General features: G+C 42.9%; 1 protein-coding gene across 1 annotated transcript in view; it reads right to left on the minus strand.

Annotated features, from left to right (window-relative positions):
- Positions 1-14,548, minus strand: part of LOC120064745 (collagen alpha-1(VII) chain-like) — a 100,484-nt gene that overhangs the window by 6,416 nt on the left and 79,520 nt on the right. The window contains exons 85-96 of the mRNA XM_039015360.1: positions 11,153-11,206; positions 10,744-10,797; positions 10,540-10,602; positions 10,343-10,405; positions 6,219-6,335; positions 6,059-6,136; positions 5,617-5,670; positions 5,399-5,447; positions 5,137-5,145; positions 4,567-4,656; positions 4,005-4,136; positions 2,585-2,767 (exon numbers count right to left, since the gene is read on the minus strand). Of these exons, the coding sequence (XP_038871288.1) occupies positions 2,585-2,767; positions 4,005-4,136; positions 4,567-4,656; positions 5,137-5,145; positions 5,399-5,447; positions 5,617-5,670; positions 6,059-6,136; positions 6,219-6,335; positions 10,343-10,405; positions 10,540-10,602; positions 10,744-10,797; positions 11,153-11,206 (946 nt within the window). The remainder of the gene's footprint in view (positions 1-2,584; positions 2,768-4,004; positions 4,137-4,566; positions 4,657-5,136; positions 5,146-5,398; positions 5,448-5,616; positions 5,671-6,058; positions 6,137-6,218; positions 6,336-10,342; positions 10,406-10,539; positions 10,603-10,743; positions 10,798-11,152; positions 11,207-14,548) is intronic.

Consider the following 14,548-nt stretch of genomic DNA (forward strand, 5'->3'; position numbering starts at 1 on the left):
AATCATTAGGACACACAAAACACTATTTCCCAGGTAATACAAATATACATTTATATGTACATTACATTGGCAAAATATGATAACATGTATTGTGAGTGCCTCTTTATACATACAGAACAGCTATTTAGTGGACAGATTTGGAACTCATTACCTGTACATCCACCAAAGACAGATTCTGTGGTATGGTTGCATCAATGTTTGGACAACATTGTCTTCCTGTAATACGGTGCTGCTGTACTCGCTAGACATAATTCTGAGTGGGATTTAAAAGTTTGGCTGCAGAGTTAACGTAATATAAATGTACTTGAAATAAATAATAAAATCATCAACCATGAGAAAAGATCCATCAATGGTGTATATACTGTATATTCAAAACCTCGCCAATGTTTATAGCTTTAAATATTAAACAACCATTTGTTGCCATTCTTTAGGGTGGAGAGGAGGTAGTCATGACATGCCCTTCATCATCGCACCTTTTTCAAAGGAACAGCATCTGCAACAAAACAATAATCCGTTTTGGGGATACATTTTCTTGTGTGTACATGTGTGTGTGTATGTGCAGCATGAATGTGTGTGTATTCAGCATCATTTACACTACCGTTCCAAAGTTTGGGGTCACTTAGAAACGTCCTTATTTTTTAAAGAAAAGCACATTTTTTGTCCATTAAAATAACATCAAATTGATCAGAAATACAGTGTAGACATTGTTAATGTTGTAAATTACTATTGTAGCTGGAAATGGCAAAAGTTTAATGGTAATATCTACATAGGCATACAGAGGCCCATTATCAGCAACTATCACTCCTGTGTTCCAATGGCACGTTGTGTTAGCTAATCCAAATTTAGCATTTTAAAAGGCTAATTGATCATTAGAAAACCATTTTGCAATTATGTTAGCACAGCTGAAAACTGTTGTTCTGATTAAAGAAGCAATAAAACTGACCATCTTTAGACTGGTTGAGTATCTGGAGCATCAGCATTTGTGGGTTCGATTACAGGCTCAAAATGGCCAGAAACAAAGAACTTTCTTCTGAAACTCGTCAGTCTATTCTTGTTCTGAGAAATGAAGGCTATTCCATGCGAGAAATTGCCAAGAAACTGAAGATCTCATACAACGCTGTCTACTACTCCCTTCAGAGAAAAAAAAGAGGCTTGTATAGACATGGTTTAAGTCCTGAGCTTACAGACTAGTACTAAAACACTTGAAGTAGGCATTCTAGAGTTAAGTCAACAAGTTACTATATCATTGTGTTTACTTGATATCTACCTACACAAATAGCTAGCTAGAACAAAGTGTTATTAAGATAAAAATTTATTTAAAAGATTTAAAAGCAATACAACTAAAAGTTGTCCAGATGGTTGCTGATAATGGGCCTCTGTACGCCTATGTAGATATTCCATAAAAAATCTGCTGTTTCCAGCTACAATAGTAATTTCCAACATTAACAATGTCTGACCAATTTGATGATATTTTACTGGACAAAAAATATGCTTTTCTTTCAAAAACAAGGACATTTCTAAGTGACCCCAAACCTTTGAACGGTAGTGTATGTCCAAGTTTTAAGCCTCGTATTGTGGATCTCAGCCAACACCCACACACCTCCGCACATGGACACACACACAACTTTAATAAACATGATTAAACCTGTAATAACCATGTAATAATATCTATGTAATAACATCCAACACAAGGTGTCTCCCCAGGGGAAATCAAGATTAGACTACTGCAATACTATACTCTCCGGCTACCCGGATAAAGCACTAAGTACATTTCAGCTAGTGTTAAATACAGCCGCTAGAATCTTGACTAGATCCCAAAAATGTGATCATATTACACCAGTGCTATACCGGCGTCCTGTTAAGGCTAAGGCGGATGTCAAGGTTTTACTGCCAACCTACAAAAGCATTACATGGACTTGCTCCTACCTATCTCGCCGATTTGATCCTGCTGTACATACCTACACGTACGCTACGTTCACAAGACGCAGGCCTCCTAATTGTTCCTAGAATTTCTAAGCAAACAGCTGGAGGCAGGGCTTCCTCCTATAGAGCTGAATTTTTATGGAATGATCTGGCGATCCATGTGAGACACACAGACTCGGTCTCAACCTTTAAGTCCTTACTGAAGACGCAACTCTTCAGTAGGTCCTATGATTGAGTGTAGTCTGGCCCAGGGGTGTGAAGGTGAACGGCAAGGCACTGGAGTGACACACTACCCTTGCTGTCTTTGCCTGGCCAGCTCTCCTCTCTCCACTGGGATTCTCTGACCGGCTTGCTCGCACTCTCCCATGCCGTCCCTAGGAGGGGTGCATCACATCTTGCCAGGCTTTTTTCGCTATACTTGACTTGAGTGGGTTGAGTCACTGGCATGATCTTCCTGTGCGTTTTTGTGCCCCCTCGGAGCTTGGTTCTTCTCTAAGTTTATTCATTGGTTCCTGCCTTTCTTTTCCTAGCCACCATGCTTCTACATCTGCATTGCTTGCTCTTTGGGGTTTTAGGCTGGGTTTTATAAATACATTTGATTGATTGATATGTATGTGTGCACAGTAAGCTACTATGTGTGCTTGCTTGTGTGTGTGGGTACCTGTGTCCTCCGGGAGGCAGCGCTCCTCACAGGTCTCCTGATGGAGGAAGCGGTTGGCGTTGCCCTCACAGCCGCTGTAGATGAAGGGTCTACAGGCCTGCACCTGGCTGTTAAAGTACCAGCGCAGAGTAAACCTCCCACAGCTGCCCTCCTCCAGGGGCAACACGCAAATGTCCACTGGAGCTGGAATACATCACACATAAACACAATGAGGAAAATCACAGTGAGAGATACAAAGAGACAGAGAGAGCGCTCTAACAGTAAGCTAGGTGAATGTGATGTTAGTATTAATGTTAATGAACAGTAACTTAAAATTCTGTGATGAACATTAAATAAGTGACCATACAATTAACACAGTCTTTAAGAGATAGAAAATCTAAATTATATGTCTGGGATAAAAGCTGAAGATGGCTTGTAAGATCAAATCCATTCAGGTTTTATAAAAAAAAATGTTTCAGTATAATTCTTCATATATTATCTATAGTAACTTTTGTAAATTTGCCAAACAAAAACAATTCAGTGCCCAAATTCAGATATGCTTGGGTGTTTTGATTAGTTATCAACAGTAATCAAAGAAAATAAAACCATCATGCTAGAGGCCAGAGGCATGCAGAGATGGAGGCTGAGTTAACCCATAAAACACCCCAGCAGTGGAGGAGGAAGTGGGCGGGGTTTACCTTCCCCTTTGACCTCTCTCCTGGACCTTTTTGCTTTCAGAGGGTCAACAGTGACTGTCTCACCTGTCGACATGCAATCATTCAACAAACATCAACAGACACCCTGTAATAAGCAAACTAACAACACAAAACAGACACACTGAATCGACAACACAATAAAACGCACAAATACAGTCCTAAACATAATTTAACGTTTCACGTAAATCCCATATTGTTGGAAATTAGAGATTTGCAAGACTGCTATATATACCCATATATCTTAAGTTAAGAACAGACCACTGTACACAACACATAAAAAAACACTATCAACACAACAAAGACACACAGGAAGCTGCATGTTGATGGCAGTGTGTGAAGGGGATCCAGGGTTGGTTTGTGTGTTAGACTGGGCTCAGTGTGTGAGGGTGGATTAAGGGTTAAATGGATAGTTTGGGATTTTGGCAATGAAACCCTTTATCTACTTTCTCAGAGTCAGATGAACTCGTGGATGCCATTTTTAAGTTTCTAACTAGCGTTAGCGCAATTGCTAACTAGCGTAAGCACAATGACTGGAAGTCTATGGGAGCCGTTCCTGTAGACTTCCATTCATTGCGCTAATGCTAATTTGCGTTGGCTCGCAAAACTACCTCTAACTTCCTACATACCGGATACAGAGACATAAAAATGGTATCCACTAGTTTATCTGACTCTGGGGAAGTTTATTGCTATCCCTTTAAGGGTGTGTGTTTGTGTGTGAGACGTACCGTCGTTATGATTCGCAGCGGGGGTTAGGTGGATGCTCTGCTCCATAGCCATGGAATCATCGTAACTCTCTATAGAGTAGATATCTTCGTAGTCAGGGTCATTGGTGTTCACCACCACACGCAGCTCACGCCCTGCAACACAGCACAGGGCAGGGGGCGCCACAGCGGTCACAACCCTAACCCCGACCACTCACTGCCCACCCCACGGCCAGAGGGAAGACACCCCCCAACTCCTACAGCACAACACTGGACTTTCACCAAGGGCTCAGTCCACCCGTGAATGGGCCTTTATTCAGCTGGAATAACCCACTTACAAACCCCCTAACTTTAAAAAGCAGACAAAACAGAGAGTTAGAGAGTGAGTAAAACTGTGATGAACAGACACACAGAGATATCCTTTATAATGTTCAGAGAATACTGATAAGAAAACAGGGCCCATTGTTTAGAACCAGACACAGCATCACTCTGGGCTGTTTGTTAAGACATACTGATGGACAGACAGACAGACAGACAGACAGGACAGACAGGTAGTGATGAAGGACAGTTGGACAGACACACTCACCATCCTTGCCCTCCTCGCCCTGCCGGGCCAGCTGTTGCTCTGGAACAGGACGCGCCCTGGGGCGGGACAGGGTTTCTGTCACAACAACACCTGAGAGCCGGCCGGGATGGGGGACAGGGGGGGAAGGAAGAGGGGCCAGGAACATAAAAACAACAGGACATCCACGCTGGTCAGTAACACACATAGACATAGCCACCAGACACCACCGAAACCCAACATATACACCCATGAGAACATACAGTAGAACCAGTGGTTGAAGTGGACTGAAATAGATACCAGTACTCATTTTGGGTGCCGGTAGTATTTATATTTAGTTGCCAGTACTCATCATATTTTAGAGCCAATATTCTAAGCAGGTCAGCACTGGCCCACTTCAAGCACTGAGTAGAACAGATAACCACCTACATGGACCACACCACATAACAGAACCAAAACTACATAGTACAGACACATGTCAGAACCAAAAACACAGTGACTACATAAACTAATAATAAAGCTAAAAAGTTCATGCCAAAGCTAGCTACTGCCCTTATCCCATCTGGTCCACGTGTCAGACTGATACCCACTCACCTCCACAAGCTGAAAGACAAAGAGAAAAGGGAGGAGAGGAAAATAGAATGTTACTTTCTCTTTCATTACAGGGAAAGTCAATAGCAGTGAGAAGTTCTACATGGACAGAGGGTCTGAATCACACTCTGTGGAGCATTATGTTCAATACAGATGTGTTAGCACCATTACTTGTTTCACTTGATGATGAGGAACTGACGTTTAACTGAGGACACCAGCATGTTGGATTGGGACATTGGGGTTTTGGCAGGTGACTAAGACTTACCACAGTGTTGGCTCATTTCTGTGCGGACGTATGTCCGAATCTCATCCTCCTGCACAGAGAGCCAGAGGGGAAGAGGAGGAATGTAAGAGACAGGCAGAGAGATGTGACAGCATTATAATGTGTTTGTGTGTGTGTGGTTGCATGTGTGTGTATATGTGTAGGCAGGGTGGTGGTAGAGTCAGCAGATTTGGGCCCTGAGGCCCAGGTGAAGCACTGACCGTCAAGCCTGGCTCTCCTCTGTCTCCCTTGGCTCCATCTGGACCCAACTCCCCCTGCAAAAGAGACAGGTATTAGAACACACAGCTGACAAATAAACTGTTCTCAGAGTAGTTGAACAAAGTAATAGCTCTATGATCCCAAGGTCAGATGTAATAAGTACATATCCACCACGAAGAATCAGAAATATAAACTGGAAAGGAACAACACCTGTGTTTTCAGGGATTAAATGTATTATGTCTGTTCAAAACCTTTTATTTGACCCTTTTCTACATTTTCTGTTTGAGTCTCCAAACTTTCCATACAGTGCATACTGTTTAGAAAAAGGTCCCCAGTTTCACTGCTGTGTCTGTGCTGTGGCCAGTTTGAGGGAGTGATTGGGGGACAGTTGCAGTTAGATACTTTATGAGCAGACATACTGCACAGTAGAGAGGAGACACTCACCTGCTTGCCACTGTCTCCTGGTTTACCTGGGATACCGCGTGGACCTATCATGGCAGGACCAAGAGGCCCCCGCTCCCCCTGACAATGACAACAACCATGTTGAACCATGTTTAATTTACCTCACAACTAGATGGCATAAACAACCAAAGCAAGTGAATACCTTCTGTCCTTGGAGGCCTTCGGGGCCCTTAGCTCCAGCTGGTCCCTGAGACCCTGTCAGTCCAGAGGCCCCGTCTACTCCTCTGGGGCCTGGGGGGCCGGGGATACCTGAGGGGCCCTGTAGATAGGAAGAGGGAGAGCGCCACAGACAGATACCATTTACAAAAAACTCCTTCCTCTTCTTCCCTGCCTACGAAAGTTGTGTCAGGCACTGGCATCATTATTGAGAAAAAAATGTATAAAATGCTGATCAAAATCATCACTTATCTCAGCAGGCTTTTTATTTTAAATAAATGGTAGATGAATTGATCCTGGTCAGTCATTCGACTGCTCTTCCCTCGCCCAGCCTCCAGTTGGCTCGATGGAAGATCAGTCGACTTCTAGTGAATCTTTTTTTCATTTCAACAACTTTCTACTTGTGATGTGCTAGACACCTTGATTAAGATGAATGTAAAAATCCACTGGGGCTGATTTACATGATCCTTTCTTGCTGCAGCTTTCTGCTCCCATGATTTTCTATCAGACGATTATCTTGGGTGCTATCCCCAGGGTTTGGAAGGTGGCCTATGTGCTCCCTCTCCACAAAGGTGGTGACCCCTCCAACCTAATAATTATCGCAATCTCGAAATGATCTTGCCTAGATAAAAAATAAAAGAACCAATAATAAACAGTCAGCTTAGATCCTTACTAGCTACAAGTGTTCACTGGTCTGGTTTCAGGCCGGGTTATAGCACCATCTCTGCTGCAACCTTGGTGTTAAATGATGTGGTAAAGGGTATGGATCGGAGGAAGCACTGTGCTGCTCTCTTTATTGAAAGCTTTCGATAGTGTGGACCACTCTTTATTGATTCAAAGATTGTCTGAAATCGATATGGATCAGGAGTCATGTAATTGGTTCAGGACACAATGTGTTTTTTTCTGATGGTGTTAAGTCAGGTTTCCTTGATATTACAAAAGGTGTCCCATAGGGATCGGTTTTAGGTCCTGTACTTTTTACTGTCTATATAAATAATGTTGATCTATCTGCAAAAAATTGTAACGAACACCTGTATGCAGATGACACTGTTGTGTGTACTATTGCCCCGAGTTGTGGACTTGAGTCACATGACTTGAGACTCGACTTGATAGAAAATAAAATACTGTGTGTGGTAAATCTTTATTACAGCTAATCCTACAATAATTGCTAGCGTTTCATCATTCCATCTCCGTACGGTTTATTGAAACACTTAGATATTTCTGTTTCATGACTGATACGATATATTTCAATTGACAATTTCTTACCCTCTGAGTGAGCATGTGCACATGAAGGTTCGCAAGACTCATGTCAGAAGTTATGTTTATTTAATTCAATGTACGGTTTCCTTTGTTCATATTTCCCGGGATATGTCCTAGTTCCGTGTGTCTGTGTCCTATGTCTCTGTCATTCTGGTATGTGTAATAGGAGCGAAATGAGAAATTGTATTTTACATTGTAGAACCAGTTTATTGGTTGTAATTGCCCAGTGGTTCCCAAACTTTTTAGTCTCGTACTCCTTCAAACATTCAACCTCCTGCTGCGTACCCCCTCTAGCACCAGGGTCAGTGCACTCTCAAATGTTTTTTTCTCTCCCATCATTGTAAGCCTGCCACACACACACACTATACGATACATGTCACGCCCTGACCTGAGATATCTGTTTTATTTTTATTTTGGTTAGGTCTATCACAGAACCGCTTGTTGCAATTTCAATGAGGCTCTCTTGTTCAGATATTGGTAAGTGGACTGGAGGCAGGGCATGAAAGGGATAACGAATCCAGTTGTTTGTGTCGTCCAATTTGGTAAAGTACCTGCGTAATTGCACACCCAACTCATTCAGGTGCTTCGCTATATCACATTTGGCATTGTCCGTAAGCTTGAGTTCATTTGCACTCAAAAAAATCATACAATGATGGAAAGACCTGTGTCCTTGTTAATGCAGACAGAAAAGAGCTCCAACTTCTTAATCATAGCCTCAATTTTGTACCACACATTGAATATAGTTGCGGAGAGTCCCTGTAATCCTAGATTCAGATCATTCAGGCGAGAAAAAACATCACCCAGATAAACCAGTCTTGTGAGAAACTCGTCATCATGCAAGCGGTCAGACAAGTGAATATTACGGTCAGTAAAGAAAACTTTAAGCTCGTCTCAATTTAAAACAATGTGTCAATACTTTGCCCCTTGATAACCAGCGCACTTCTGTATGTTGTAAAAGCATTACATGGTCGCTGCCCATATCATTGCATGATGCAGAAAATACATGTTCAGGGGCCTTGCTTTAACAAAGTTAACAATTTTCACTGCAGTGTCCAAAACGGCTTTCAAGCTGTCAGGCATTCCCTTGGCAGCAAGAGCCTCTCGGTGGATGCTGCAGTGTACCCAATTGGTGTTGGGAGCAACTGCTTGCACGTGCGTTACCACTCCACTATGTCTCCCTGTCATGGCTTTTGCGCCATCAGTACAGATACCAACATATCTTGACCACCAAAGTCCATTTGATGTGACAAAGCTGTCCAGTACTTAAAAAATATCCTCTCATATTGTCCAGGTTTCCAGTGGTTTGCAGACGAGGAAGTCTTCCTTAATTGACCACCCATAAACATAACGGACATATACCAGGAGCTGTGCCAGGCCCGCCATGTCTGTTGACTCATCCAGCTGTAACACATATAATTCACTGTCTTGTATGCGAAGCAGTAATTGTTTCAGTCTCCTGCCATGTCAATGATGCGTAGTGCAACAGTATTGTTTGATTAAGGCATTGTCTGTATAGTTGTTTTGGCCTTTTCCCCCAGCATTGTCCCTGCCATATAAGCGGTAGCAGGAAGAATTAAGTCCTCCACAATAGTATGGGGCTTGCCTGTCCTAGCCACTCGGTAGCTCACCATATAAGATGCTTCTAGCCCCTTCTTATTAAGGTTGCTTTTATACATGTCTTACTACTCGAAAGTCATCTTTATTCTCACTCAAAAAACTCCCATGGCTTATTTTTCAAATTGTCATGTTTCGTTTCTAAATGTCTGCGCAAGAGTGAAGGTTAATGTGATTAGATGTTAATTATTTGACTAGGCTACCTGTATTTGACATTGTGTTATTATTTCGCTGAACACTAGATGGTTTAATTAGATTTTTGGCAGTGAAACGAGGCTACTCAGGCGAGAGAAAAAACTCACCCAAATGTATAGCCCCGTTGGAAAATATAAATGTACTTTTTGAAAATGTGAATCACATTTTTATTTGGTGTACCCCCGACGGCATTGCCGTACCCCAGTTTGGGAATACCTGTAATAGCCAATTGGGTAATTGTATGGTCCTGGGAGAGGCAAAGTGCTTATGTACAATGCACTTGGAAAGTATTCAGACCCCTTGACTGTTTCCACATTTATTACATTACAACCAAATTGAATCTGTCTAACAAGGCGCTCAAACAGATACAGTGCATTCGGAAAGTATTCAAAACAATTTAAACCATTTTAGAAAATAGTTTTGAATACTTTTAGAATGCACTGTATCCTGATAGACAGATTCAATTTGGTTTCTCAATGGGAGGCTCCAACTATGGGTAACTGCATACTTGGAATGTGTCTGAAAATGGGCATTCAAAATAAGTTAGTGAATCAACAGTGATGAGTGTAACATCAGCGAGTGGATCAACAGCGATGGGTGTAACATCAGTGGGTACTTTTGGTAAATGTATGTGAATATTGATGTGTATATTGATGAGTATAGTGATGTGTATACAGGGCTCATCTGAGCACAGTGGAGGCTGCTAAGGGGAGGACAGCTCATAATGGCTGAAAAGGAGCTAATGGAATGGCATCAAACACATGGAACCCATGCGTTTGATGTATTTGATACCATTCCACTGATTCCACTCCAGCCATTACCACGAGCCTGTCCTCCCAAATTAAGGTGCCACCAACCTCCTGTGTCTCAGCATGACTCCCTGTCAAAATGAAGGTTAAAAAAAACAAAATCAGTTGTTTTCATCAGACCTTATATACAGTACAGCTAACGTCAGTGGTCAGCTTGCGGTTTTGCTGTGGTCACATTCATAGTATTAGTGGTGCACTTTATGAGTGGATTCAGTTGTGGTTAAAGACTCACCCTTTCGCCCTTCTCTCCCTGAGTTCCTTTGGGCCCCAAGACTCCATCCAAGCCTCGGTCACCCTACAAACACACAGGCATGTAGTTACACACCGACACACAGTACTCTTGATACATTTTGAAAGATATATATATATCACACATAATGAAGTGCGCACACGCACACACACACAAACAAACCATACATAGACTAATACCTTGGGTCCGATCAGTCCCTCCTTGCCTGCGGTTCCAATGGCCCCTGGAGAACCCAATTCTCCCTGAACCACAGATACAACAACACCTGGTAACATGTCCACACTTGGCTGATAATACAGTTTTAATACTAAATTCCAGATATTAGCCTCAATGGTGCACTGTTCAGAGCCCTCTAAACGTGTACTTCATGGGATGATTCTTACCTGCTCACCTTTCCTTCCAGGCAACCCTGACCGCCCATGGATCCCTGAATCTCCCTGATTACAGAAAGAGAAAGGTTAAAAACATTCAACACCATCAAAAAGTCCAATAGTATTCTGTTCTGTATGTAGCCCACGTCCACTATAGCCAGGTCATTAGAAAGACACACCATGGTGCATCCACACTGTTTTCCCCCTACTGTTAATCTTATACAATTTCCTTATTAACACGTAAAGGGAAAGAGGTCATAGTTACAGTGGATATGAAACACTTTCATCACAAAACTCACCATGCAACTCCGATAAAGGCCCCTCAGGGATAAATAAAGTTAATTAAATTGAACTTCCTGTCACACATTTCTTCCCCTTTCTCCCCTCATCCCTCTTTCTTTCTCTCTCCCTCCCATTGTACCTTTTCTCCTTTTGGTCCGTCCGATCCACACGCCCCCTTTGATCCTCGGTCGCCCTGGAAATGATAAGTTAGTTAGTCAGTTAGAGGCAGATGAGGGGCCCTGTCAGTCACAGTGGGACAAACTACTCCAAACTGCCAATTCAGACAGAGAGCTTATACTGTACATACACTGACAGTCCTTTCAGCTGCCAGACAAACCAAACCTAACGAAAACAACCCCTCATTTAAAAGGTGACTCATCAACAACTGTCACTTACTTCAACGGTTGCCAATACCAACCAGCTAGTCAAAACCGGTCTGTGTTGTGTGAAGGTCAGCATTTTTTTTTTTAGGGGGTAGATCAGCTTTAATATTGCAGATAGATTGTAGCTTCCATCAAGGTAATTGTCTGCATAATTTCCAATCCCCCAGATATTTTTGGGGTACATTTTTTTGTTGTTGATATATATATATATACATATACATACATACACACACACACATACATACATGCATTTACACACACACACTACTGTTCCAAAGTTTGGGGTCACTTAGAAATGTCCTTATTTATGAAACAGAAGGCAATTTTTTGGCCATTAAAATAACATCAGATTGATCAGAAATACAGTGTAGACATTGTTAATGTTGTAAATGACTATTGTAGCTGGAAATGGCTGATTCTTTAAATGGAATATCTACATAGGCATACAGAGACCCATTATCAGCAACCATCACTCCTGTGTTCCAATGGCACGTTGTGTTAGCTAATCCAAGTTGATCATTTTAAAAGGCTAATTGATCATTAGAAAACCCTTTTGCAATTATATTAGCACAGCTGAAAACTGTTGTTCTGATTAAAAAAGCAATAAAACTGTCTTTCTTTAGACTAGTTGAGCATCTGGAGCATCAGCATTTGTGGGTTCGATTACAGGCTCAAAATGGCCAGAAACAAAGAACTTTCTTCTGAAACTCGTCAATCTATTCTTGTTCTGAGAAATGAAGGCTATTCCATGCGAGAAATTGCCAAGAAACTGAAGATCTTGTACAACGCGGTGTACTACTCCCTTCCCAGAGCAGCGCAAACTGGCTCTAACCAGAATAGAAAGAGAAGTGGGAGGCCTAGAAGGCCAGCATCCTAGAGTCGCCTCTTGGGGTCACTTAGAAATGTCCTTGTTTTTGAAAGAAAAGCACAAAGAAAGAAAAAAATCACACACAGAACGAGCTGTTTCTCCAACTGGGGCCTCCCACTCCTCTTTCTATTCTGGTTAGAGCTGTTACCACTCTTCCACCAAGGCACCTGCAAGTTCCCAGACATTCCTGGGGGGAATGGCCCTAGCCCTTACCCTCTGACCCAACAGGTCCCAGATGTGCTCAATGGGATTGAGATCCGGACTCTTCGCTGGCCATGGCAGAATACGCACAGAACGAGCAGTATGTCTGGTGGCATTGTCATGCTGGAGGGTCATGTCAGGATGAGCCTGCAGGGAGGGTACCACGTGGGAGGAGGATGTCTTCCCTGTAATGCACAGCGTTGAGATTGCCTGCAATGACAACAAGCTCAGTCCGATGATGCTGTGACACACCGCCCCAGACCATGACGGACCCTCCACCTCCGAATCCATCCCGCTCCAGAGTACAGGCCTCGGTGTGATAAACGCGAATCTGACCATCACCCCTGGTGAGACAAAAACGCGACTCGTCAGTGAAGAGCACTTTTTCCCAGTCCGGTCTGGTCCAGCGACAGTGGGTTTGTGCCCATAGCCAATGTTGTTGCCGGTGATGTCTGGTGAGGACCTGCCTTACAACAGGCCTACAAGCCCTCAGTCCAGCCTCTCTCAGCCTATTGCGGACAGTCTGAGCACTGATGGGGGGATTGGTGCGTTCCTGGTGTAACTCGGACAGTTGTTGTTGCCATCCTGTACCTGTCCCGCAGGTGTGATGTTCGGATGTACCGATCCTGTGCAGGTGTTGTTACAAGTGGTCTGCCACTGCGAGGACGATCAGCTGTCCGTCTTGTCTCCCTGTAGCGCTGTCTTAGGCGTCTCACAGTACGGACATTGCAATTTATTGCCCTGGCCACATGTGCAGTCCTCATGCCTCCTTGCAGCATGCCTAAGGCACGTTCGCGCAGATGAGCAGGGACCCTGGGCATCTTTCTTTTGGTGTTTTTCAGAGTCAGTAGAAAGGCCTCTTTAGTGTCATAGGTTTTCATAACTGTGACCTACCGTCTGTAAGCTGTTAGTGTCTTAACGACCGTTCCACAGTTGCATGTTCATTAATTGTTTATGGTTCATTGAACAAGCATGGGAAACAGTGAATAAAGTCTTTACAATGAAGATCTGTGAAGTTATTTGGATTTTTACGAATCATCTTTGAAAGACAACGTCCTGAGTTTATATATATACAGTACCAGTCAAAAGTTTGGACACACCAACTCATACAATGGTTTTTCTTCATTTTTAATATTTTCTACATTGTAGAATAATAGTCAACACATCAAAACTGAAATAACACATATGGAATCATGTGAAAAACAAGAAAGTGTTAAACAAATCTAAATATATTTTAGATTTTTCAAAGTAGCCACCCTTTCCCTTGATGACAGCTTTGCACACTCTTGGCATTCTCTCAACCAGCTTCAGCTGGAATGCTTTTCCTACATTATTGAAGGAGTTCCTACATATGCTGAACACTTGTTGGCTGCTTTTCCTTCACTCTGCGGTCCAACTCATCCCAAACCATCTCAAATGGGTTGAATTCGGGTGATTGTGGAGGCCAGGTCATCTGATGCAGCACTCCATCACTCTCATTCCTGGTCAAATAGCCCTTACACAGCCTAGAGGTGTGTGGGTCATTGTCCTGTTGAAAAAAAACGATAGTCCCTAAGTGCAAACCAGATGAGATTGTGATACGCTGCAGAATGCTGTGGTAGCAATGCTGGTTAAGTGTGCCTTGAATTCTAAATAAATCACTGACAGTGTCACCAGCAAAGCACCCCCACAACCTCATACCTCGTCCATGCTTCACGGTGGGAACCACACATGCGGAGGTCATCCATTCACCTACTCTGTGTCTCACAAAGACACGGCGGTTGGAACCAAAAATCTCAAATTTGAACTAATCAGACCAATGGACAGATTTCCACCGGTCTAATGTCCATTGCTGGTGTTTCTTGGCCCAAGCAAGTCTCTTCTTCTTATTGGTGTCCTTTAGTAGTGGTTTCTTTGCAGCAATTCGACCATGAAGGCCTGATTCATGCAGTCTCCTCTGAACAGTTGATGTTGAGATGTGTCTGTTACTTGAACTCTGTGAAGCATTTATTTGGGCTGCAATTTCTGAGGCTGGTAACTCTAATGAACTTATCCTCTGCAGCAGAAGTAACTATGGGTCTTCCTTTCCTGTGGCGGTCCTCAT

Source organism: Salvelinus namaycush, chromosome 20, assembly GCF_016432855.1.
Source record: "Salvelinus namaycush isolate Seneca chromosome 20, SaNama_1.0, whole genome shotgun sequence".
In the NCBI taxonomy this organism is placed as follows: Eukaryota; Metazoa; Chordata; class Actinopteri; order Salmoniformes; family Salmonidae; genus Salvelinus; species Salvelinus namaycush.